At 35.4% G+C, this 26,543-nt stretch overlaps 1 protein-coding gene and 1 long non-coding RNA gene across 3 annotated transcripts in view; one reads left to right on the forward strand and one right to left on the reverse strand.

Moving 5' to 3' along the window:
* Window positions 1-26,543, reverse strand: part of LOC128928423 (uncharacterized) — a 170,691-nt gene that overhangs the window by 62,538 nt on the left and 81,610 nt on the right. For both annotated transcript variants that reach the window (XR_008473393.2, XR_008473394.2), the window contains exon 2: window positions 19,104-19,158. This is a non-coding gene — a long non-coding RNA (uncharacterized LOC128928423). The remainder of the gene's footprint in view (window positions 1-19,103; window positions 19,159-26,543) is intronic.
* On the forward strand, window positions 8,241-25,114 carry LOC144578272 (uncharacterized). Its single transcript, XM_078342092.1, has 4 exons — window positions 8,241-8,466; window positions 8,722-8,852; window positions 10,868-10,960; window positions 18,478-25,114. Exons 1-4 carry the CDS (start codon window positions 8,374-8,376, stop codon window positions 18,500-18,502), a joined length of 342 nt encoding a protein of 113 aa, XP_078198218.1. The 5' UTR covers window positions 8,241-8,373; the 3' UTR covers window positions 18,503-25,114.

Consider the following 26,543-nt stretch of genomic DNA (forward strand, 5'->3'; position numbering starts at 1 on the left):
AGGTTCATGAACTATATCAGGATCTGATGTGAGCTATGGCTCCTCTCTTCAGAACCATGCATACATATATGCACATGTGTATATAATTTTATATTCAATTTTAGAGCCCGTAAAACCCATCCATGGAATCCAGGTTACAAAATATGAACTAAAAATAAGAGTTTATCAGTGTTTTTCAATTTGTAAAAAAAAGTTTTCATGAGCAAAATATGTTTCTATTAGTATACAGATAAAGTCACTAACACATAGCTACAGGGAAAATCTTACATAATATATGCCTTAAACATGTCATGCCTTTGGCATGCACTTATAGACATTAGAATAAGTAAAATAATACCTTGAAACTTAGGAAGAAGAATAGAAAAAAAATTCTTTTATCTTAAGTGTAATAACTTAGTTAAGCTAATAATAAATAAGCCCAACCCTAAAGTAAATAAAATAAGATAAACAAAACTGTTATAAATTATCTGCTGATTAACCTGAGTCTTTGAACCCATACCTGATTATTTGGAGGTCTCTTTCAGGGCAGGTAGAGAAGACATTAAACCATGTTTCATGAACTGAATTAAACCCTTCCAATTTGAGTCCAGATTGGCTAAAGAGACAATGAGGTAACTGGCTAGACACCATTTCCTGCAAATGTGATCCCCAAGGAATTATGAATCAAAATTCCTGAAACTATCTGTATGTAGCAAATTGAGCCCATAATAAAAATTCCAGAACTAATGTCCACTTTGACAAAATGAGAGAAAGGTAGATTTAAATCATCAAAATTTATAACTGTTTTTTACTCTGATTTCAACATAAACAGTATGTGAGAAGAAGACTAGGAAGGAGAAAATCTATAAATAACTTTGCCCAATTTTTTCATCATTTCAACCATCTACATTTCGTGATGCAAATCACTAATGAAAAGGTTTTAAACCATCAGCAAAGAGCTAAAAAAAATTGTAAGAGCTGCATAGAGTGACAAAGCTGGAATTTTCAGTGCTTTTCACTTAATTTGGACATTAAAGATGAATCTGAGGATTTTATGGCTGCTGCTTAGACACACCAGAGGCTTATATCTTTGTAACCTGATGTGTTTTTTCTACTATTGTGCTCATTTCACAGGCACGTTACTTTTCCAAGGCTGATTTGACTTATCAAAGACCAAATCCTTGCTACATATACCTCATGAGATAATTTACAACTGAATACTCTTGGAACTTTGTTTTCAGCTGATAATTTGAAACAGTGGTATGTTGGAGCTGGCTTATCCCAGCTGAGAGAGCCTATTGTTAAGCATGCAGACATTTTGTAGTCTTGCTGCTAAGCATTTGGTAGCTTGAAATAGGTCATGATGGAAATATTTATACCACAAAAATTGGCAAATACTCACTCTTGTTGCCCAGGCTGGAGTGCAGTGGCACAATCTGGGCTCACTGCAACATCTGCCTCCCAGGTTCAAGCAACTCTCCTGCCTCAGCTTCCCAAGTAGCTGGGATTATAGGCATGAGCCACCATGCCGGTCTAATTATTTGTATTTTTAGTAAAGATGGGGTTTCTCCATGAGGGTCAGGCTGGTCTTGAACTCCCAACCTCAGGTGATCCACCTGCCTTGGCCTCCCAAAGTGCTGGAATTACAAGCGTGAGCCACCATGCCTGGCTTGTTTTACCTTCTAAGAGTTGGTTTACCAGCACATTATTGTGCTGGTAAAGTATAGAAAATATTTATATTTTATTCTCTAATAGACATAGAAAGGTAAAAAAAATATATAGTGAATTGGAAGAAAATTTAAGAGAAATTAGCAAATGTTTATGTATGATATTGATATTTTTTTGAAGTCAGAGTCCCCATGGAAGCCAACAGCACTGCCTGCTAACCTGAGTCTAATATTCACTAGATTCTATCCAAAACACCAGCAGAGATTAGAGAAATATATTACTTGCTGTCAACTATGCTTTAATATCCACCCTACCTTGTCAACCTAGGAAGTGGAGCTAATAGAGACATTTCAATGATCACCTGACGTCTCAAACCCAGGAACTAAGTTTCTCTTGATTTTTGTCTTCCCCTAATATGAAGACTGAATTTGCAAAGTAATAGTAGTGGTAATAGTGTTCACAAATTGTTTGTCTACTGAATGCTATAAACTTCCATAAGATATTTTCTTCCTCATGGAAACCCTAGAAATCAGGCAATATTGCCCCATATAAAAAAATTAATTTGCTCAAATTAAGTGAAAGTCATAATTTTAACCCAGATACGTCTAGTTCCAGAGAACATTTGTTTTATTATACTAGTATATATTTCTCAAACTTGATTAACTCATGCATGCATTTTTAAAGAAAAATGAATCCCCCAGACATCCAATATTGATTTATATTATTTTTGTAAGAGGAACACAAATATATGTATTAAATTGTATCTCTTTAAATGTAGTAGCATAATTATAAAAAATCTACCTCTCTTACCTCAAATTGCTTCTAAGAATAAATTAATAAAGAATCATTGATGTAATTGGTTGATGATGATGACCATCATCATTATGGTATGCCAGCAATTGGAAACGCTGTGACAAAACACATTAAAAGAAAGCATGCCCATTTTTATCTGGTCTGGCCAAGCACACAGGACAGATGCATGAAGACATATGATGTATGTGTTTACCCCTGTGTGAAACAACAATAAAAGATCCCTTAGACCTATTGGGGGACAATGGAAATTTTTGCTGCTTATCTTGGGACATTCTGATACTCAACCTCTACTTATAAACTATGTAATTATTCTTCTTAAGTTGTAAATATGGGAACTAAGGGGCTAAGTCACCCTTCTATTTGTGGATTGGGAGCAAAGTCTCTTGGTGACCCTCAAAACATTTCACTTTCTACTATTTGATAAGGGACATAAGGTATGCAACTGTTTGACTACTTCTATGTGTATTACTTCACATTTAACCATGCTATTTAAAAAAGCTACATAAATAAATAGTGAGAATAACATTTTACATTATTTATTGGTCTTTGTGCCCATTTGACTCCTAGAAGGAAACAGACACAGAAAAAATGAGAAAAGTTGTGGAAGGAGCTATTTAAAAGTGTGTAGACAAAGTTAAGGAAAACCAGCATGATATACATCTGCCTGTCATTTCACAAGCAAATTATATCCTATACAATTGATATAAATTTCCATTTCTGATTCCACTTTATTACTCTGCTGCCTAAAATGCATGGTGAAGTCTTCCTAGGCCATTCAATATAAGAGCTAGAGTTTATTTTTAAGGAAAATAATGTCTTACTTTATTAAAAAGAGAACACTAGTTACACTAGTTTTTATTAGCATAGTTGACTTATTTTTAAAGATTACCTATAAGCTAGAAACTAACAGTGTACTTAATATTTTATACAATATAAAGGAAGCCCCATTGCATTCCAGTTTAGTGATATAGATAGTCAAAGTGAGATAAATCACTGATTTAAAAGATTTAAGCAGTTTTTAACTTTGGATCATTTTGTTTTGATCTCCTAAATAGTGATCTACCTTTCATTCAATAAAAATAATTGTTTTATAATTAATATCTTTAAGTTTCTGTACTTATATTTATAATTTTTTTCATTTTTTTCTTTTCATGCATTTATTATAATTTGTATGACATATATTAATTGAATTAGTACCTAAGATTAAGAATGAATAAGAAACTCTAAGAATAATATTATAGTAAAAGAAAAAAGCAGTTAACTTTTTTATATTAACAATGTTCAGAAATAATTTTGACATTGGTTTTTAAATTTTAATAATATTCAGTCATTTATAATATGACAAGGCCTTGTAATCAAAGGGAAGTAAAGTTTTCAAGTAAAATTTTGAAATGAAAGAAATGTAAACAACATAATTTCACATAGATTGTGTCAAAACAGATTTTACATGTATAGTAAGCAATCTTAAGGTCCAAGTAGTGCAATAAAAAGAGTGTGGCCGTAGGAATAAGACAGGTCTTGGTTTGAATATCAGCTCTTTCAGTAGCTCATCCTGTAAATCTGGGTTGACTTATTTACCACCTTTGAACCTTAGTTTCCAATTTTCAATAGGAATTATTAAAAGCCATTTTAGAAGCTTCTCCTGGTGCAGTGCCCAGAATATAGAAAGTGATTAATAGCTAGTAGCATTATATTAATGTTTATTAATTGCTATTTTATTTTATGCTTATTAATTGATTACAAACCCAGAAAGACTGTTTGGAAACATCAAGTATAAGAGATTGCTGATATAGTTACCAAACTTCCAGTTCTCATTTATAGTTCTCTTTAAGGAAAAAAATGTTATGTTTTATTTGTAATACTGATATTTTACAAAGTATTTTCTAATATTCATTCATTTTTAGAATAATCTTCTTAGCAAATGGGCAAGAGCAGCATTTCTTCTTAAATTAGAAGTTTTACCACTATTTGAAACAGAGCATGAGAAGCATCCATTAGACAAACTTAACAAGAATTTCTTAATTGCAACCTTTTAAATAATCTTCTTTTAGTAAGAATTAAATAAAATAATTTGAAAGCCAGTAGAAACAGTATAAATTGTACTCTTCTAGGTCATAGCCTTACACATCTGCTGAGACTATAATACCTACTGACGAAAGATTTCATGACAGGGAAGATTATTATTATTGTCTTTTCTGTAAAATATAACAAGTTAAGTAATTAAGGTTATGAATCAAACCAAATTAACTGTGCACAGCTGTAAGAAGCTTAGTGCACGACCACATGACAGATGAGAAATTCTTTTGTTTTCACTCGTGATTTACCTAATGGTGAGATAAATGTCTGATGACATACAAAAACCAGGGTCCTGTCAATCCTTAGCCATTTATTTCATCACTCCTCATGTTCCTGACAGGGAGGAGTAACTGCTCAATTGTCCAAGTATAAGTATCTTCATATTTTCTGCTTAGTCAAACTTGTAAGCTATGGAAAAAAAGTTTTAAGTTACATTTTAAAAGTAAATTTAAATGGTACACTTTGCACAATTACATTTATCTAAAATAATTTTCAGAAACTTTAAGATGCAATAATCAATTAAATTTTAGTATTTTAATATCTGACAAAAACTTCCTAGTCATGGAAATGATCTTTAGAAATCTATTTACATGTAAAATTTCCATTAAAAATTGATTAAATCAGATTTAATGTCAACTGTTTTTGTTCATGTTAAAAAGGGGAAAATGAAAACATGAGAAGTTTAGATAACTTTATCAAGGTAACAGACATGATAAGTGATAGAATCAGAAAGACCGGCAGAGACAGGGAAATTGTTGAGATCTGAGGAATCTCCTAACTTGTATGGCAAGTGAGTTGGAAAAAAGATAATGAAATAAGGTGAACAAATTGGCAGGGGTCATATTATGCAAAGACTTAGAAGCTGTAGTAAGTAAGAAATTGGTTTCCAGTGAAACAAATTACAAGTCGTTTTGACAAGTGCTGTAAATAAAGTATAAATAAATGTAGGAGAGATAACATGGCAAATTCTGAGTTGAAGAATATTGAGAAACTCCCAGAAGAGATATTTGAATTTTATGTGGGCCTCTGATGGATAGAACAAGAAGCAAAGGCATTTCAAAATGGCAGAATTGAGGAACGTGGATATGGGAGTGCATAGTTTATTCTCGAAGGGAGAGAAAGCAAGCATGTCTAGAGCATGTGAGGAGGACTGGCCAGAGGCACAGCCAGAAAGGTAGATAACAGGTAGACTGTCAAAGGCCTAGAGTCAATGCTATGGGTTTTAGACTTTGTTCTGTAGTCTATACAAAGCCATGTTAGATTCCTAGTGTAAATGAATAGTTGAAACTAAACCAGTCGAGTGAAAGAATGCAGAGGAGAAGACTGGAGGTAACAGGTTCAGGAAGGAGACAATTGAAAGAGATAAGGCCAGGCATTTGCCTTTACTCTTACAGTTACTAGCTACTGGGGCCTCCAAAGAGTTTACAAACAATTAAAACATAATGGGATAATGGAATAAGCTATGACAGCGCTGAGAGGATCAAATGCTAATCCCCAAATTTGGGTCTTTAAAAATATTTTGACTCACCAATTGGAAAAAGATATTGCTGACAGAGTCCAGCTTGCACTTAATGTGCACTTCAATATTTACTCTGCATACATGGATTACTAAGGAGATTAGATTAGAGTGGCTATATGTATTGTACAAAGAATGTTGTAAGGATTAAATGAAACAAGAGATATGAAAGCTCTTGTAATAAATGTTAGGTAAATATAAACCTTTAATACTATATTTAATCCCTATAGAAAGATTTTGCTTTTACATTAATAGTGAAAAAAGTAATATTCCTACTTATCTTAGATTTTGAAATATGAAAAAATGTGAATTATTTAAGATAAAAGCTTTAGTTGTTTCTTTGTGTGTGTATATGAGAGAGAGAGAGAGGGAAATAAATGAGAAAACAGAAATAAGGAAATCTACCCTTTTTGTCGGGCAAGGAAAGTACAGGAAATTAGGATGATACCTTCAACTAGCCTCTAAGCAATTTTCAAATGCCTCAAATTGGCTCTATAAAGTTAAATTCTCATGGATGAAAATTGATAATTACTTTTATATGAATATAATAGTGATTTACAAAATGAGGGCTACATGCCTTGATATAGGAATTAAATTTTTTTCTCAAAACTCGGGAGAGCTTGTATAGTCCCCTGAAAAGAAAATGGTATTGGAGATACATGAATTTTTAACTGAATACCAATTCTGCCACTTAGTGGCTGTGAAACTTTTGTTAATATACAGAGCTTCAGTTCCTCCTTCATAAATTGGTGGTATCGAACACATCTCTTTTGGAATGGGCAAGTAATAGAGCTAAAAGTCTATGTTAATAATATAGCTAAATAATATAGCTAAAAGGGTCAGCACTAATCATGACAAACAGTTGCTTTAATAAAAGCAACCTACCCTTTTGGTTTTAACCTGTCATGCTGTCACCAAATGTGTTCAATGAAGAAAGAAACATGTTCTAAGAATATGTTCTTAGTGTTTTCTAACAAACAAATGTATTTGTCTATATTTCCTTCATATGGTGGTTATTGAAATGTAGTAACAACTCAATAAATATTTGTTGAAAAAAAGAGAAAGAAAAAAGAAGGAAGGAAGAAAGGAGGGAGATAAGGAAGGATGGATGAATGAATGAGAAAGCAAGTTTAACAGGTGTAGGCTGTGGTCTCTTTCCTTACATTAATAGTGACATTCTTCCCCACGCCTGTGCTTAGTGCAAGTATTATTTCTTAATGAGCTCTAAATAGAGCTAGGTGATTAAGTGTGGTAACCAAATTGTCTGTCATTCTTTTAGTCTATGATCTGGAAATACAGCATAGTATTTGTTTAAGAAAACAAAGCCACAGTACTTCAACTGACACTGCTGGAGCCTTTCTTGATTTTTCTTTGTCCAGACATGCCCCTATTGTTGTAGTGTAAAATAGAATGTTCAGTCCTTTAATATTTGGTCTCTGCAACTATTGAAATTCAACAAAGTAATCAGGAGTCCTCTCACTCAATTGTATAAGTAGTGTTATTTTTGTTACCACCATTGTTGACTGATCCTTTTTGTAGAGGTCTGTGTTCTCCTTTTATTATTTCTATGACATCAGCTTCATGAATTATGTTGCCTTAAGAAATGACACATCCTTTGGGAGGCTGAGGGAGGTGAATCACCTGAGGTCAGGAGTTCCAATCCAGCCTGACCAACATGTGAAACCCCGTATCTGCTAAAAATGCAAAAAAATTAGCCAGGCATGGTAGCATAATCCTGTAATCCAAGAGACTTGGGAGACTGAGGCAGGAGAATGGCCTGGACCTGGAAGTGGAGAGATTGCACTACTGCACTCCATCCTGGGAGACAGAGCAAGACTCTGGCTCAAAAAAAAAAAAAAGACACCTAATACTTGAGTGTTCACAAAACTTATCCTATCGTATGCTGCCATCTGCTGGGATGGTAAAGTTGCTTGGTCATGGGTTTTACATTAAAATCTATGTTGAACTTCATATTGCTAGCTTCTTAAATGGGCACACTTTAGATAGTAATGGAAAATTCTCTGGGTAAAAAACTTTTTTGTGCGTTTATGATAGGAAGCAGGAAAGGGCAACAGTGTTCTGACCTATTTTTGAAATAAAGCTTTGCTCTATAAAAAAAAACTTGCTGATTCATTCTATCTGTCACTTAGCCAAGACTAATTATTGTCTTCTGTGTGCCAAGAACTACAGAGAATCCACAGAGATGAGCAAGAAATGGTTCTTCTTTAATAGGAGTTTATTTCCTAGTAAGAAGAATCACAAAGGAAGTAAATGTGACAAAGTATTCTAGATGTTACAGTAGAAATATAAACTAAGAAGGTATGGGTATGGTTAATTTCTACCCCAAAGTCAAGCTTCTTGCAAAAGCAATGGTAGTGGATAACTATGATAATGAACACATTTTCACCAAGAAGGTAAGATAGGAGAAGGAATTCTGGCCATAAGAAATATTATAAACTAAGACATTTGTTTCTTAAAAAAAAAATGCTTGTTTTTGGTGGCATTAAGAGATGTTAGTTATTATGCCTTGTAACTTGCTGTATTTGTTTTTAATCATTCAGAAAGAAGAAATAAAGTGAAATGTGCAAGATATTCTACACAGCACATACACCTTTATAGTTCTGTTCATTGTACTGCTATTAATACATCATATTTATTATATTTCTCAGATTACTACTTCTGTCTTAATAAAGATGTCATATTATTGGATCCCTGATAACTGGATTCCTGCATTATCAACTCTAACAGGAGCTCTTTTTGTGCTGTGCCTCTATGCCGTTGCATGGTGCCTCTTCAAAGAGTAAGTTTTAATTGTTTCTCCTTAAATTTGTTCATTGCTCATAAAGTCCATCAATAATGCCTTAAAAAGAGCAGGATGAAAGTAGAAAGAAGAGATTGGAGAAAATGTTATTGAAAATCTATGACTTTAAGTGCTTTGCTGATGTTATCCTTGCTGATAATCACAGTAATGATGAGAGATAGGTAATAGCATCCGTGTTTCAATTTAGATAAATAATTTTAACCAAGATCTTCTAGTTCTAAAGCTAATGTTCTTTTGTTAAGTGATCAAGTGATTCAAGCTAAAAACCATTTGTTTGATTTAAAAATATGAAAGAAATGAGATTTTTAAATTTCCCATAGAAAAGGAAGAGATGAAATTTAGTTGGTACATATTTAAATAATATCAAGACCTCTGCATATATTTTCTGTAAAAGGATAGACAGAAGTTTCAAAAAGGCAAGATGAAAGAATTTCAACAGTAATTATAGAAGGATTGAATTAATTCCGTAAATATCTCCCTCCTGAGCTTCCACAGCTCAGATTGTGCCAGGTGATTACAGAATACAGAGATGAAAACAACCAGTACCCACCCTCCAAGAGCAAGGCCTTCAGTAGAAAGGGCTCAGGAGAATGAATTGTTATAATAGATTAGAAGAGAAAGTAAAAAGAGGCAGTAATTGAAATTTAAATATCTTTCTATGGCACATTTAACTCATGCTCAGAGATTTTGGGCAGGGAATGTTTCACAGAGAACATGCCACTAAAACTGGCAGAAGAATGAATGGAAGAAAATACAAAGGAAAGACAAAATATTACCTGGTTTATATTTAAGGGTGTTTTTATTTTAGAGGCATAAAAATGGAAACAGAATCATATGAATCCTACTAAATTTACTTACTAACCAAAGGTTGGCTTTTATTCTGGAATATGGAGTATAGATTCTCCAAGATAAAGTAATAAAACCAAAAGATAATAGTTGTATTAGCATGAAAGTAAAAATTTATTAAGGACAACTGAGAAGCTCCCACATTAATGTAAAATGTAGATAGTATAGTAAATTTGAATTTTTGCTTTAAAGGTGATGTATATACCTTAGCACAATATTTGGGTTTGTAATGGTGATATCAAATACCTGAATAAGTAAGCAATGTATTATTTAATTAAAAAAAAATCTGTCCAAAAACTATAGTGAATTAAGAAAGTGTAATAAGTAGTTTTAAAAGTCAATGTTGCACCCATTTCCTACTCTACCCTATAACTAACTCCTATAAGAACCTAGTTCAGATGTGTTCTGGAAGGAGATCTGTGGCTGTGCAATAGACAAGAGGAATATAACAGAATTATAGCGCTACAATAAGCACTAGAAACCTCTCCTCAGATATTCCAGTATCATCTACCATGTTTGTATTTTTTTTCTGAATGGAGAAATGGTAGAATTGGCTGGGTGCAGTGGCTCACATCTGTAATCCTAGCACTTTGGGAAGTTAAGGCGGGTGGATCATGAGGTCAGGAGTTCAAGACTAGCCTGACCAACATGGTGAAACCTCGTCTCTCCTAAAAAATACAAAAATTAGCCAGGCGTGGTGGCACGCACCTGTAATCGCAGTTACTCAGGAGGCTGAGGCAGGAGAATCACTTGAACCCAGGAGCGGAGGTTGCAGTGAGCCGAGATTGCCAATTTACTCCAGCCTGGGTAACAAAGCCAGATTCCATCTCAAAAAAAAGAAACGGCAGAGTAATCTGAAATATTTTTATATCTAAGGAGCTAATGTTTCCTTATTGAATTTTATTAAAGTAGTTTAAGGACATTGTTTTTAGTTTTATATTCAAAAGAAATAATTACTAATTGGCATTATGTACAATTGTTTTATTTTTTGCATGTGGAGGGTTAACTAGATGTGTAAGGCTATTTGATTAAGATCAAAGCAGGGAGTTGATTTTGATACATTTTGACAATTTTGATTAAAAATAATAAGCATTCAGTTTCTTTTTTCAAACATACTGTACTCCTGTTTTTTATGCCTTTACCTATAGTTCTCCTGTTTGTTCAAGATTATTTCCCCACTGCCACAAACATCACCAGAGCCAACCAAGTCTCACAACCAAAGGACCTGGTGTAGTACCAAGGTAAAAGCAGAGCTGATGCTTTAAAGAAAGGAATTTTAGGCAATAAGATTTGTTCCTAATGCTTTATTAATTTTCAAATATAGAGCCATAAAATAGTGATTGGTATCTTAGTCCATTCTGGCTGCCATAACAAAAATACCATAAAATGGGTGGTTTATAAGCAGCAAATATTTTTGTATAGTTCCATAGGCTGGGAAGTCCAACATCAAGGCAGGAGCAGATCTGGTGTCTGGTGAGGGCCTGCTTCCTCATAGACAGAGCCTTCTCACAACATCCTCACATGCTGAAGGGGTGAGAGGTTTCTCAGGCACCTCTTTTATAAGGGACACTAATTCCATTAATAAGGCCTCTGTCCTCAGGACATTTCATCTCTCAGAAAGCCCCAGTTCCTAATGCCATCACCTAAGGGGTCGACTTAAACATATCAATTTTGGAAGACACAGACATTCAGATCACAGCAAATAGCATTTTAAAAGTTTAAATTTTGCTCCTAAATTCTTTATCAGAAGAATTTTCAAAAGTGATTCTTTGTTCATTCAACAATATCTATTGACTACATGGTATTCTTCTAGGCATGGGGAAATAGCAGAGAGCAAAATCAGATTTATTGATGAACACTGGGATCTGCTACTGGTATTCTGCTGCCAATTCTACAGGGTTGTTACTATTTTCAAGTAAAGTTATATATTTAATTATTAGGGATCACAAATGCCACAGGAGAACAAATACAACTTGTTTTTCCAGAATCTAAGATAAAATATATAAGTTTGTTACTTGGAGCAGCATCAAGATACATTATCTCTATCTGGAAGAGATATTAACTGGAATTATTGATATTAATAGAAAAATTTGAACCTAAGAACACAAATGATTGATTTATTATATAGAGGAGTTTATCAACAGTTAATGTAAGGGCTATTTAAATATAGCATTATGTAGCATTTGTTTACCTATTTATAAAATACTAAACGAATTATTTAGTACTTATGCAGAAAATCACTAAAATATATTATTTTCATTAAAAGATAAAATAAATACTGCCATTATACCTTTAATTTTTTTATGGAATGGAAACTTATTGAATAGTGATTCCAAACAACACATGAGACTAAACTTGTTGCCTGGAAACCGTCAGGTAAGGACAAAGAGAAAAAACACGTCATAGCTAGTACAATCGCTATTCTTATTTTTCACAGTGTCAGCCAATAAAAAGCACTTGTAAATATGTCATACTGAATGATAACCCATAAATAAAAATGAGAGAATTTAGACATTTCAGTTGAGGTGGAAATTAAAAGAGAAAGAGCTAATTCAATTTTAAGTGATTGACACTGGTGACATCAGTGATGAGGAAAATAATATAGTAATGTTGATATATCTGCAGGAGACTAAATTGATGGTGTGTATTAGTGAGATGGCATTCAATTTTCTATCGTTTCATGTTTTCTCCCTGCCCTGTCTGAAAAATATTAGGTGAAATTAAATTATATAGATAATCTAGTGGAGGATAGCTAAGGATACCTATGATGCCCATTCATCCTTATAAGACTCAGATGTTTAACAAATATTTACAGTATGCCAAATTGTCTTATAGTTCTTTCACTGAACCATCCATTTAATTTCTTTTCAATTAACTCCAAACCACACAGTTTTGCTCAATTACAGAATTTTTACATAAAATTGTATTTGACTCAGTGTCTGTATGAGTAAAATATTTTCCAGTTAATATCAAAATAATTTGTACCCAGTTTGATCTATAAGATTAATTCAACAGATATTTACATAACACTTAATGGTAGAGCTCTGCAGAGTTATCTATGAATTACTTAAGAAATTTAGAGAAGTATAAAATATGGTTTTTACTCATTAAGAACCCATGTTTTAGTTAGTAAAAGATATGAAAAATATTGTAGGAAATGATGTGTGATAGTTTATTAATTCCTGACAACTGTGCATGCCAGCATATAATACACTCCCCCATAGGAATTCAGAGAACAAGTAAGCTAGGCCAGTAAGAGGAAACTTTGTACAAGAATCAGTATGGAGGGTCACATGAAGAATATATGTCTTTTTCTAGATGGAGAACAGTGGGAAAGAGGTTGCACAGTACTGTCATTAAGCACATTGTATAAACTTCCAGACATTTTACAAGCAAGCTGCCCTTCCACCTGACCCAGCTTTCTCTTCTCACCACTGTCATACTTTGGAACTGAACTCAGGTATCTATACTGCCACCCTCTCCAATCCCACACCTGTCCCAAGTTAGATATATCTATAGAAACCTACACATGCTTCATAATTGCATTTATCATACCATGTTAATATATGTTATGCACATGCATATTATATGTACATACAGATGTGTGTATATGTGTTTTCCACCATACTATTCCTTTCACATCTTGTACTAATAATTTTTTTTAACCTTGAAGAACACTGCTGTGGAGGTGTTCACACTTTCTCACACATCCCAGTATCATAGAGTCTAAAGATGGAATAAGTGACTTGCTGGTTTCCCATTTCATCTTCTTCCGAAATGCCTCTTTCTTCCTTCACAAATTGCTGCCTTTTGAAGTATCTATTATCAGACTTTAACAGTCATTAATTGCTGTTACTGTTATCCTCAAAATCATCAATGGCTTTAATTTCTGGCCCACAAGGTTTCTTCCCTACCACTTTTCCTGGCATGGTTTTGGCACGTTGAACCTCCACAAAAGTGACCAGCCAGTATCATGGCTGATCAGATCTTTTAACTCCTTTGTTCCTACTCTTTGGTCCTTCTCCCTGTTCCAAACATCCATTTCCATGGTCTCACTCAAGACTTTGTCATCATCAGTAATTGCAACACCTTCAAAAAATCTAGATTAGAAATAGTCCATTCCCTGATGATTACCCAACTTAATCCAACATATTTATATGCTTAGTTAAGGCTCCAAGCTGATGACCCTATTAGTTTTTCTTTATCCATTACTTACTTCTTTCACGTTTCATGTATGGTTGGGATTACATTGTTTAGCACTATTACACTCTTTGCAAACACTTAACTCCTTTGTCCCACAGCCTCCTTAAAACTTAGGAAAAAATATTAATTCTGATGAAATCCAACTAGGTGCAGTCGACTCTACGACTGCACCTAAGCAGTAGTGTGTTCCTGTTGAAAATAACACAGTTATGCACTCTGAACTCATTTCAGATTGATGACTCTGCTCTCAAATGGTAGCTCACATTAATGTGTATCAAATTAATACAGATACACCTGACTACAGGTCCTAAATAAACTCACTTTCCCCTTATAGTAAAAACAGTTTCACAGCTCTCTAGCACTTCCACCTTTTCTCACTCTAATCTGTGGTATCTCCTCACATTTCCTAAACAAAAAAGACACAGTTGGCTTCACAAACTCCTGGACTCCTAAAACCAACTCTACAGACATATCTGCATCAGTACTACAAAGCCTGACCTTTCTCATTCCAGAAGATTCCTTGCTCCTTTCTAAGGTTGTTCTTTCCATTTATGCTTTGGGCATCCATCTCTCTGGTCTTCTCATGGAAAATTCTACTCTCTGTACTGGATTATTCACATTGCCTGCCATAACTTACAATATTCTACTTTCAAAATACCTTCTCTATTCTGTTCCTTCCTTCAGTAACCAACCCATTTCTGTTATTTTCATAGTAAGTACACTTTAAAAAGAGTTGTCTAGACTAGCTATATACAATGTGTTTTGCCTTCTATATATCTATTCCACTTACTCCGAAGAAGGTTATGTGGCAACACTTCATTGAAATGACCTTATCCATGTTTGCAATGACCTACAATTTAGAGGAAATGTGGCCCAAGCCCAATTTTTCTAAACGTATTGTTACGGAGCCAATAAAATGTAACAGTGCACACATTTCTTACCTGCCCTGGAGACACAGTGTAATAGTGACGAGTGTCTTGGATATGACTTGGGTGAAGCTTTAATATCAACAAGTAAATTGCTATGAAACTGTAAGGAAGCATCCTATATGTTGTAAATGTATTTACTTAAAACATGGTGAATAGTAAGAAAAAGATAATCATTTGAATCAGTTATAGATTTCTTGTTATCTAAATGATTCTAGTATAGCAGGCCTATGAATATCAAAATGGTAATCCTATTAGGAATTATAAGGTCATTGATAATGTCAGCCTCTATATACAGGAATACAAATATAAAATGGAATAATAATTGTAAAGTATTTCCTCTAGCCATCCATAGTTCCTGATGCATGCCCAACTGACCCTGGTAAGAAGGGCACTACAATGTCAATGTTCTTATGTCTAAAAAAGTATCCCAAAAACATGGAACAAATTTTACCATATTGAGAGAAGAATTATGGTGTAACTAATTAATGTACTGTTCAGTTTTAGTTACCTAAAAGATGATTAAAGAAATTATAAATACTTTTGTTTAAAGGTCTAATAAGTTGTTCTATTCAAAAATTTATTATTTGATTTTTTAAAATCACGATAATTAATAGATTCTTGAAATACTTTTTCTTGAAACTGTATTCTGCAAGTTCACAAACCCCTCCTAAGTAGGTTGAAATGCCTTCTGTTATCTCCCATTAACCTCCATTACCACCTGCATAACCTTAATTAATCACTTCTCCTTCGAAGGCAGTAGGCTCTTAATTGACCTTAGGGTTTCTGTTCTACATTTTCTTAAAAATCTTCAAATAGTGCCTATGCTGCTGCTATATAATGACACAAAATATTTATAAGCCACACTGTGTGAGTAGGTACTAAGTGCCAGTGAGGAAAAAGCACCCTAACATGTAATACTCATGAAACCATGAAGAGGAAGGTAATATTATTCCTGTTTTTACCTATAAGAAAATAGATAGTTGAGCCAACCTCATATTGCCAAAATTCCAAATTCATAGCTGATGAAAACGAGCATGTTCTTTATTAGCCCTAAGACCTATATAATCACAGATATATTAATCCTGAGAATATAGCATCATTTGTAGCTTACAAAGTTTGTCACAATGCCATGCCTTTATTCTTTTGCATAGGACTTTATTGCATATATTCTTTTTATATTGTTTCTGACCTCTTTCACTCTTCCTCAAATAGATAACTTCTACTTGTAAAGCAAGGTAGTTCAGACATCACATCCTTGCTAACTTGAATGGGTATGTCTCCACTGTACTCCTAAAACACTTATCACCATATATAATATTGTTGGCCTCTTTGTTGTTCTTACTGTAAACTTCTTGGAAGACAGTAAGAGGTATTAATTGAATGTTTATCTCCAGTGCAAAGACAATACTAGACACTCAAAGCATGTTTATTTAAGAGAGGATTTTCTGTTTAAGAGCTTGCTGGTAACCTTTAAAAAGGTAAATATCATGGTTCAAGGGATTAAAGACTTAATGGAAATAAGTAATCAGGTGTAAGCTGCCTTTCCAGGGGGTTTATAGCAGAAGGGAAGGAAGAAATAGGAGAGTAAGATGACATAATATAATTTTAAGCAATAGTTATAAAAATATGTTTTGGTCTAGAGTAGAGGAGAGATGTGGTATCTTTCTGTCATACATACATGTGTGAGTGTGCACAATGTGTATAATAAGCTAAGGGGAAAATTTTACTGGAACCACAGATGAAGTAAACAATAGATAAGTTTTGTTTTAGGTGTTAAACATGTAGAGGTAATAATTAGGGTTTGAGAATAAGATAGACCTCAACCGGAGTCACAGCTCATTCTTCAATTTCTACATAACCACAGGCAATCCATTTAGTCTGTCTGAACCTCTGTTTACTAATATGTAAATAGGATGTATGAATGTTATTAAGAAATACTGATGCCTGTGTGGTACTAACAGAAGTATTTATTGACTAGGACTGGGATGTGTTAAAAAGACCATTTTCCCCTCAGGTGATTCTACTATGCAAGCTGGCCTGAGAAACACTGCACTATGCAGATGGATTGACTCTCTTAATGTCCTTTCTTTTCAAGTGCTGATGATAGGCTTATGATTGGCATAGGTAGAACCCATCAGAAGATACAAGTATGGGGAGCTCTAAAAGGTACAGATAAAATAAATGAAGCAGGAGCTAATAGATAAGGATGAGGGCGAAAGAGCCAATAGGAAGAGTGAGTTGTTTGTTCCTTGAGTGGGAAGTATAGCTGAGGTAAAACATCAAAAAGTTGGTTATGTAGATGAAGAGAAGTGTTACATTGGCTGAGTTTAGAAATAAAATGTAAATAAAACAAAGCACATAAACTATATCTGTTCTTTATTATTCATGGTATACTTTGAATATAAATATGTATAATTAAAAATATCATCTTACTGTTATTATATGCTACCAAACAAACCTAGAGAGACATCATGTATGCCACAGAAAATTTATCAAAATGACAATTCCATTCCTACATTAATATTTTTTTCATATTACATGATACACAAGAGGTATTATACACAAGCTCTCTGCTTCTCTTCTATCAGCAGTTGACAAACATTTCTAGACTATTGAGCAAATTTAATGTGCCAGGCATATGAACAAACTCATTTAATGATCACATCCATTCTAGCAGATCAGTAATTTATTTACCAGCACCATTTTGTATGTAAGGATATGAGAGAGAAGGAAGTCTAGTAACTTGAATGAGGTTACCTGGATGGTAAATATGGAGACAGAATTGAAATTCTGGTAGTTTGGCTCCAGAGCTTTGAAATTTCAGCTACTCAGAGATTGTTGTATATGTTGAATGTCTTCAATAATTATATGTTGAATGAATGAGTGAATAGGGATTAGGCTATTTTTAATGATTCATCATATTGTTTGGGTATACATATGTGTTTACCTACTATGTGTATGCTTTGCATTATCTTGAAGATTTCACTTCTTTCCTGATCTTTGAATGATAAAAATCCTTTAAGGTCATGGGAGATGGAGTCAGCAGATGCTAATGACAGTAGAGAGGAGAGTTTCTAAAAAAAAATAAGCTATGCCTTCAAGAGCACAGGGTAACTTTGTCAGATTTCTTGAAGGAGAGTCAAGAAAATTCATAACTAGAGTAGAGTGATAAGCACCCTCTCTTTTTGTTCATGTGTTATGAATAATTTGTGATATTGTTAATTATTGATGAAAGTGCTGCCAAAGATTGATTCTGGTTTTTATCATAATCAGGTTTGTTTGAAGCATATATATAGCTTTTATACTTAATGACTAAGTATGAAAGTTATCTGCCCAAAATATTAGCATTATGAAATATTTTAATTTCAGTTACTTTTTATTGGTGAACTTTAAACTTTTAATATTTAACAGACGTTCAAGTTGTTATATTTTATAACATTTTATTAATTTAATATTAATTGTGTTAATTTATAAATATTTAATATTTATAAAAATATTTAACCTTAGATATTTAAAGTTTTAAGAAATAGTTTTAAAATATTTTAAGTATTTTACCTTTCTATGAATATTTACTTTATATGTTTTAATAAATTTTATAACTTAGAAACAATTATTTTTTTCTTCAGTGACAGGAATACAGTAACTATTTGACAATAAGACAGGAGAAGTCAAGATGTTGAACAATTAAGAGAAGAATATGATGCCAATGGAAGACATTTGACTTTAACCAGCATAAAGGTCACCATATCTTCATGTCACTTGCTTTATTTGAAAAGGCCTTTTAAAATCACAGCTTTTAACAATAAAACTATATCAGTTTTTTTTTTTTACATAGCTGAATATTTTTGTGTAATATGTCACATATTTTGATAGGTTTGAATTTTACTACTGCAATTATGTGAAGGTTTATATGCCAGAGATGTGCTTGTTTTGGTTAAAACATTTACAGTGCTAGACAATCACCAATAGAAAATAAGTTGCAGATTCCAATTGTGTTTTGATTGTGATTGTATTTCAATGACTAATATTAAATTAAGGTATTTAAAATACATATTTACATAAAATCATTTATAAAATAAAAGTATCATATAAAATGATTGAATTTTTTATCAGACTACTCAGAACCTGGATTTGATTTTCATTTTTTAAAGGCACAGTCAGTGAGAAACAATTTTGTACCACTTTAATGATGCCCTTTGATAAATTTAAAAAATATCCCACATGCTTACTTAATTCCAATTTCCCAACATACCTCAGAAACGTAAGAGTTCAGCTGCAGAATTGGTGCTACTTTATGAGCAGCAATACTGTAAAAAAAAAAAACAAACAACAACTTGCTCAGGTTTTTCCTAAGTATACGTCTCAAATCAGATAGTATCTTGAGTCAGCTTTCTCTGAAAATCCAGTGCTTAGGCAGATACTTGCTTGCAGGAGGTTTACTAAAAGCCTGTTTTGGGTAATAACATCTAGGCTGTGAGAGAAGCAGGACTGGTCAGGAATAGAACTGTGGTATAGTGACAAAAGAGGACTGATCAGAGGTTATAGCCTAGAGTATAAGTAATGTAAAACAGGCTAATGGAGGGAAATAATGCTATCTAGTTGTTGTGATTTTTCAGTCCATCTATAGCAGCAAAAAGTCTTTTTTATTTTTGCAACCATATACTGAACTAGCTCACCCATTAAGCAGACTCAGCCTTTTCTCTCCTCTAACAGCTGGGACACCCAATGTAACTTTTTTTTTTTTTTTTGAGACTGAGTCTTGCTCTGTCACCAGGCTGGAGTGCAGCAGCATGATCTCTGTTCACTGTAACCTCTGCCACCCAGGTTCAAGCGATTCTCCTGCCTCATTCTCCTAAGTAGCTGGGACTACAGGCATGGGCTACCATGGCCAGATAATTTTTGTATAAGTAAAGATGGGGTTTCACCATATTGGCCAGGATGGTCTCTATCTCTTGACCTCATGATCCTCCCACCTCAGCCTCCCAAAATGCTGGTATTACAGGTGTGAGCCACTACACCTGGCCCCAATGTAACCTTAGGTTGAGGGAGAGGTATTAGTGCAAACTTGGAGATGTGTGCCACCAGGGTATGCAGCTAATGTGTGTCCTCTGGCTCTGCTCAGGCCTGATCCCACATGTGCTTTCGTTTTACTCTGAGTCGTTGGTTTCCCCCAACTTTTGACTTAGTTGTGCTAATACAATGCAGTTCATGATGGGTAGCTGCGGCCACAGGGTCACTGAATATTCTATGATAAAGATTATATTCTTTATTTTTAGCACACTGGGATTTATTCTTTAAATTTATTTTCAATGGCAGAGGGCTTTCTGCTGCAGATTGCATGGATTCGCCATTATCCTTAAGCTTTATAAGTTTACATGGTCATTCTTTTATTAAGGTTTTCCATAAACCTCACAATTCAATTTTTTTGCCACAGATTTTTATAGTGTATAGAATCCTGCTGGGTCACAAGGTCCAGGAGGTAGGAATGCTTACTCTACAGTCTAGACCTAGTGCAGAGCCCTTTCCTGCTCTAAGCCCCAATCAAAGTTGTCACCTGGTAAACAGATGGGTGTATGATATGGTTTGGCTTTGTGTCCCCACCCAGATCTCACTTGCATTGTAATCCCCACCACGTGTTGAGGGAGGAACCTGGTGGGAGATGATTGGATCATGGGGACCGGTTCCCCCATGCTGTTCTTGTGCTAAGTGAGTGAGTTCTCAGGAGATCTGATGGTTTTATAGTGTTTGGCAAGTTCCTCCTTCGTGCACTTTTCTCTTGCCTGCCATCATATAAGCAGTGTCTGCTTCCCCTTCCACCATGATTATAAGTTTCCTGAGGCCTTCCCAGCCATGGGGAACTGTGAGCCAATTAAAATTCTTTTCCATTATAAATTACACAGTTTCACTATCTTTATAGCAGTGTAAGAATGGGAAAATAACAGTGTAAGATTATGAGGTATCATTTTCCATATTAGTGGGTAGGAAGTACAAAGTAAAACAAATTTCCTTTACTTCAGAGGGAATGTCACACAGCATATTCCAAACCATGGGAACGATAATAAGAAATATCCTAAGGTGGCAGACCCCTGAATTTTTGTAGGATTCATCTCCTACCCTCTGATGTGCGTGTGTCTTACCAAAGCCTTCAACTTTCTTATTACCTGTTGCTCATCTGAACAATTAAGTTGATGGCATAGATATAAAGGAACAATGTGAAGTTATGTCCAATCATGGTCCCTTTGGATTACATTGTGATGGAAGGTGAGAATTAACCCCAAACCTGAGCAAGATCATAAATATATGTTATTGTTTATTCTACGAATGTGAATGCATTTCTCACGTGAATAAAAATAATGTACTCACGAAATCAATGTCCATAATCATACCATTTACCTGAGGCAGTATTGATATGATAGCAACTTTATCAATATTGATATTGATGCTAAGTCTAGCAGAGTTCCTATACTCAATCCAGCAGCTAAAATTTGGGCTACTTATTGGTTGAGTGTGAGGTAGCACCCTCTCATCCACTGGGAGTCATTTAGTTTTTGTAGAGGAAAGACTTGCAGTTTAAACAGGGCTTGAGTGGGCATCACCACCATTCTTTATGTTTAAATGGGGCTCGTATAGGCACCATCACCATTCTTTATGGTTTACAGGTAGCACAATTCCCTGCCATGCAGCGCCTACCCCAAGATTGTGATATTGTATCAGATTTATTATTTCTTCTATGGAGGGGGCAGTTTTGAAGATGTACATTTGACCTTTGCCACAGGCCAAGGAGTTAACATGATTTTGCTAACAATCAAGTATAGCCACATGCATGTATGTAATTATACATCTGGGCACTATGCAGATAGTAATCACATGGGGAATGAGCTTAGCAGTCCAACAGTGAGCTATACTTGGGCTGGGATTCCTTTTATCTTACTTGGCTTCCATGAGTCTGAAATCTGAGGCCACGGTGATGCTTCAGATCATGGGAATCAATGTCAATTTGAGCACTGTGTCCAATGGTTCTTAAATTGATTGGTATTCCCCTTTTACACTGATCACTTACAGAATTAAATGGCCTATCATTCCTTTGGAGAAAGAAAGAAACACTGGGGTAATTACTGCCACATACACATGCCGTGATGTTGAAGGGTATTTTTCTTCCTCACGAGGAAATTGCTCCTTCAGTTAATGGGCTCTTGGTCTGCAAATTTTCTCAGCTCTGGGTACTGGGCATGGGATTATGGCTTTTTATTGGAGTGGCTGCCCTAAAACTGTAGAGCATGAATCTTTGAGTTATTGTTTGGTTGCATAAATTATGAAATATCCTAACTGGCTGTCCATCAATCTTGTGCATGGAACAACATGTCCTAGTAACAATCTCCATAACTCTGGGTCAGGCACTTCCAGCCACTACTCTGACCATGTTTCTCATTGGGATGTTTCTGATTTATGACTCTTAAGTGTATGGCTTCTCTCATTTTAGTGTCTTAATATCCCCATTGCCATCATTGTGCCCAGCTTCTATAATGACCCCTCCTACTATCAGCCGTGGCCTCCAGAAAACAGCTACCACTGAGGTTCTCAATGGTGATGCCACTCTCACCAATGCATTTCTTATTGATTTAGTAAGTGCAGTGCTCCCTGGGTCCTCCTGTGGAACATTGCTTGAAGGCGGGTGTTTTACCTTTATATGGTGTATTAAGAATCTCATTTTTTGTGAGTGGTTTGATCCCTCCGTGACCACCTACTATGAAAATTCCATAATTCTTCATTTAGTGTGTGCCTTTCATTTTTCCAGAATTCCAGGAACATATTAACACTGTTTCTTGTGGTTGTGCTAGGGTATTAATCAACATTTATATTGATAAATTCTTCTTATTAATTTTATGTTCCAGAACTCTAGATCCCTTGACCTCAACACCTTCAGGATTTAGTGCCATGTATACTCTCCCAGCTCCTGCTGGTACACACTAGCTAGGTTTTTCAGCTTCTTTGGTGCACAGCCTTCCTTTCCCCATAGAATCAGCTCTTCATCAGTTGGGCTGTGTTTTGACATAATCCTAGTTATTGGTCTGGTATTCAGGAGAGGAGTTGGAGGTTCATCCTGAATTACGTGAAAGTAAAATTGCAAGGTACTGTCTTCAAGCCATTGGGTAGCACTAGTTCTTAACGGGGAGGAATAGGCCACTTCTGTAGGTCCAGAAGGTTCAGAGAAGTCTGCATTTCAAGTTGATAAACTTGAAAGTGTGTCATTTAAGATGTATTGATTCCAAGACTCACTTTTTTCTAATGAAGGTCCTGATCATGGTGGAGCTGACCTGCCAGGGTTGAGAATTAAATTTTCAAGGAGCTCCACTATACTTAAAATTTTGTCCTGGGCTTGAGTGTAGCTTTTTCTGCCCTCTGGCCGTTGGAGTTTTATTAGTTTCTTTAGAGATGTCATGATTTCTTGATTCTTTATAATACTTGTGTCCTTGCATTTTCTGTGCATTTGAAGAAATGGTCCACTCTTTTGGCATTTACAGGTGTTCTTTGCCAGAAATAGACTTTCACTAATAGTGTAGCCTGTGATTCTGAAAAGACTGACAACTCCAGGCAGAACTTGCTGTGGTTTCTCTAGTTGCTGGGCCACTGCCTTTGCTTTGATGGCTGGGCTCTGCTGTCCAGAGAGACCACTGGCTGGACTCTGCTATTAGAGGAAGCTACTGGTTGGGCTCTGCTTTTAGGAAGAGTTTCTTGGTACTGTGATATTCTCTGGTCAGGCTAGTCATGAGATGTATTCCCTGGCTGGGCAATTTTGCTCTTTGGAATCTGCACTTGGGTGGTGCTTCGAGCTGGGCTCTGAGGGTAGGCAAAGTTGCTGCTTGCAATGGGCAGGACCAGAGTCTATGCTTCTTAGAAATGTGTGATTATGGGTTGCCTCCATTAGACCAGAACTGTAGGGTAGATTTTTGCCTGAGTCAAGATGCTACTTGACCTCCTGGGTCAAGCAGATTTAGTCTCTACACTTCTGCAAAATGCACATTGGGAGGCTGTTGGGCAGGACTTTTGGCTGAGCTAAGGTAGTTAGTCTTTGGACTGCTAGGTCTTACAAGTCTAGCCCTTATGGCTCTCAGAAACATTTGCAGGTAGATCTTTCCCTGCCTCAACAGGATTATAAGGCAAGCTTTTTGGCTGAGTGGAGTGACTGCTTGACGCAAGAGATCTAGCCCCTGTGATTCTCAAAATGGGCAGAGGTGGACATCTCCCTATCTGGACAGGGTTGCTAGAGTAGGCCGTGTGCCTGGGCATGGTGACTAGACATCTAGGCTTAAGCAAGGTTGAACTTCCCCCTGTGCTTGTGAAAAAGACCAGAAGCTTTGTGGGTAGGCTATGAAGTTGGCTGGTAACTCTGATTGGGCACCGCAGCTGGTGTGAACACACAGGTGCCACACAGATCCATATACTAGTCACTGTGGGCTCTGCCTTCTTTCTTTGTTTCTACTTGACCCAAGGTGGTCTAGCCAAGCCTTTACCCTTTTCTTTCCCCATGAGGTGAGACAGGTGGGCTTCCTGGATAGAAAGCATCTCAAAATGCTAGAGAATCTGAATGACTGCCTCCAGTTCTCTTTCTCCATTGCAGAAACTGTGGGTCCTGGGTAATGCTCTTCAACTAGTGTTGTGCCAACTGGGGGTGGGGGAGAACATGCTCTGACCCTTCTCACTCAATTTTCACTCAGGTGAAAATTTCACAGGGTGTCTCAGGCTCGTTTCCAACATTGGGCTTTTGAAGATGTTCTGGTTTATGGATAGTTGCTAGATAAACTTTCAAGGGGTGGGGGGCCGGAGTGTGTGTAGCCTGAGAGTTTTTACTTCATCAAATCTTGCAGCCATCCTCACTATGATAAAAACTCTGAACAGACTAGGTATAGAAGAAATTTGCCTCAACATAATAAAGGCTATATGAGACAAACCCACAACTAACATCATACTCAGTGGTTAAAAATTGAAAGCTTTTCCTCTACCATCAGAAACAAAACAGGAATGCTTCTTCTCACCTCTTCTATTCAGCACAGTACTGGAAATCCTAGCCAGAACCATTAGGCAAGAAAAAGAACTAAAATACATTCAAATTAGAAAGGAAGCAAAAAAATGTTTGCAGATGAAATAATTCTTATTTTAACTTGATATAAAAAATAATCATGTGATATTTTTACAATTATTTATAATTGTATTGAGTGTAATATATTGAAAAAACATAAAAATCCATTAATATTTAAAACAAAATGTGTTGGATGCTCTGGGGTAACAAATCTCGTTGTCTTAAACTTTGTTCAAGTGGGATTTACAGCTAACATATGCCATCTAGTGGCATTAAAAGAACCTTCACTTACAAATTCTTCATAACAGTTTCCATTTCTTAGTGTGCTATACTTCTATTTATTCTTATGGATCTTTATATATATGTCACTCTAAGGGGAAAATTCAATTGAATTGAAATTCCATAGTTTTTTATAGACTTCTTACAATGCATATTTTTATGTACAAAATGTCATCAGAAAAGTAATATTAAGTTGTCATGAAATCATAGTGTAATCTATTCGTCTGAATTCCACTCCCAACCACCAACATAACTGTTAACTATAAGATTATCAAACCTGATCCCCTTTTTCTCCTTTTCTACATGTTAATGTAAATATGCCCTTACACAGATGCACTAAATACATTATCTTGGAAATGTTATATTAACAGATATCTAAAACTACTTCAGTTTACATAGTTTAAACATTATTCAGGTTTCTGTTTTTATAAAGTACAATGTTAAAAAAACTTTTGAGGATCATTACATAGAACTTCTTGCCACATCTTTTTTTTTAAACCTGTAAATTGTTGATTGTCTAATATGTATCACACCTTTGAATTAAGGCATTGATCATTGCCATTCTTTGTGCCTCACGTTAGTGACTGAAAAATGCTGTGCTCTGTTGGCAGAATAAAAGCCTCCAGAAGCCTGGTCCTGCACTCTGACACAAGAGCCTAGTGCTAGGTAACTTGAGGATTCTAGGCCTTCCCTTGCTGTGATGAGGTGCCTCCCATCAGTGACTAACTACAACTAGAAAATTACCTCTGCATAGAAATAACTAAGGTAAAAGTAGTTACAACACCAGAAAAAGCAAGAGGAAAACATTATTTCTAAATAAATTGTGCTATACCCATAATCATATCTAAAGACTAAAGACTGTGCTAAGGAAATTGTGAATTCCTTTCTTTTTTTTTGAGACAGAGTCTCGCTCTGCTGCCCAGGCTGCAGAAGGGTGGTGCAATCTCGGCTCACTACAACCACTGCCTCCCCAGTTCAAGTGATTCTCCTGTTTCAGCCTCTCGAGTAGCTGGGATTACAGGTGCCCGCCACCATGCCCGGCTGGTTTTTTTCTATTTTTGCAGAGATGGGGTTTCGCCATGTTGCCCAGGCTGGTCTCTAACTTCTGTGCTCAAGTAATCGGCCTGCCTCTCCCTCCCAAAGTGTTGGGATTAAAGGTGTGAGCCGCTGCACTTGGCCTCTGAATTACTTTTTAATGGGTAGTTAGAGTTATGCTTATTTTGTGACACTCACTTCGAAATTGGAATTGCAGTTGAAATTCTGTTGTCCATTTACCCTACATTTATCTCATGGAGCTGTCGTCAGAAGACGTGTTTTGTGGGTAGCAGACACTCA

The sequence above is a fragment of the Callithrix jacchus genome, chromosome 11, assembly GCF_049354715.1.
Source record: "Callithrix jacchus isolate 240 chromosome 11, calJac240_pri, whole genome shotgun sequence".
Lineage (NCBI taxonomy): Eukaryota > Metazoa > Chordata > Mammalia > Primates > Cebidae > Callithrix > Callithrix jacchus.

Excerpts from the sequence above, each read along its gene's own strand:
- LOC144578272 (XM_078342092.1), top strand. The coding sequence starts at position 8,374 with ATGGGTATGGTTAATTTCTACCCCAAAGTCAAGCTTCTTGCAAAAGCA. Across the intron at positions 8,853-10,867 it reads GCATGGTGCCTCTTCAAAGA|TTCTCCTGTTTGTTCAAGAT; the intron begins GTAAGTTTTAAT and ends CTTTACCTATAG. Across the intron at positions 10,961-18,477 it reads GGACCTGGTGTAGTACCAAG|TGACAGGAATACAGTAACTA; the intron begins GTAAAAGCAGAG and ends TTTTTTCTTCAG.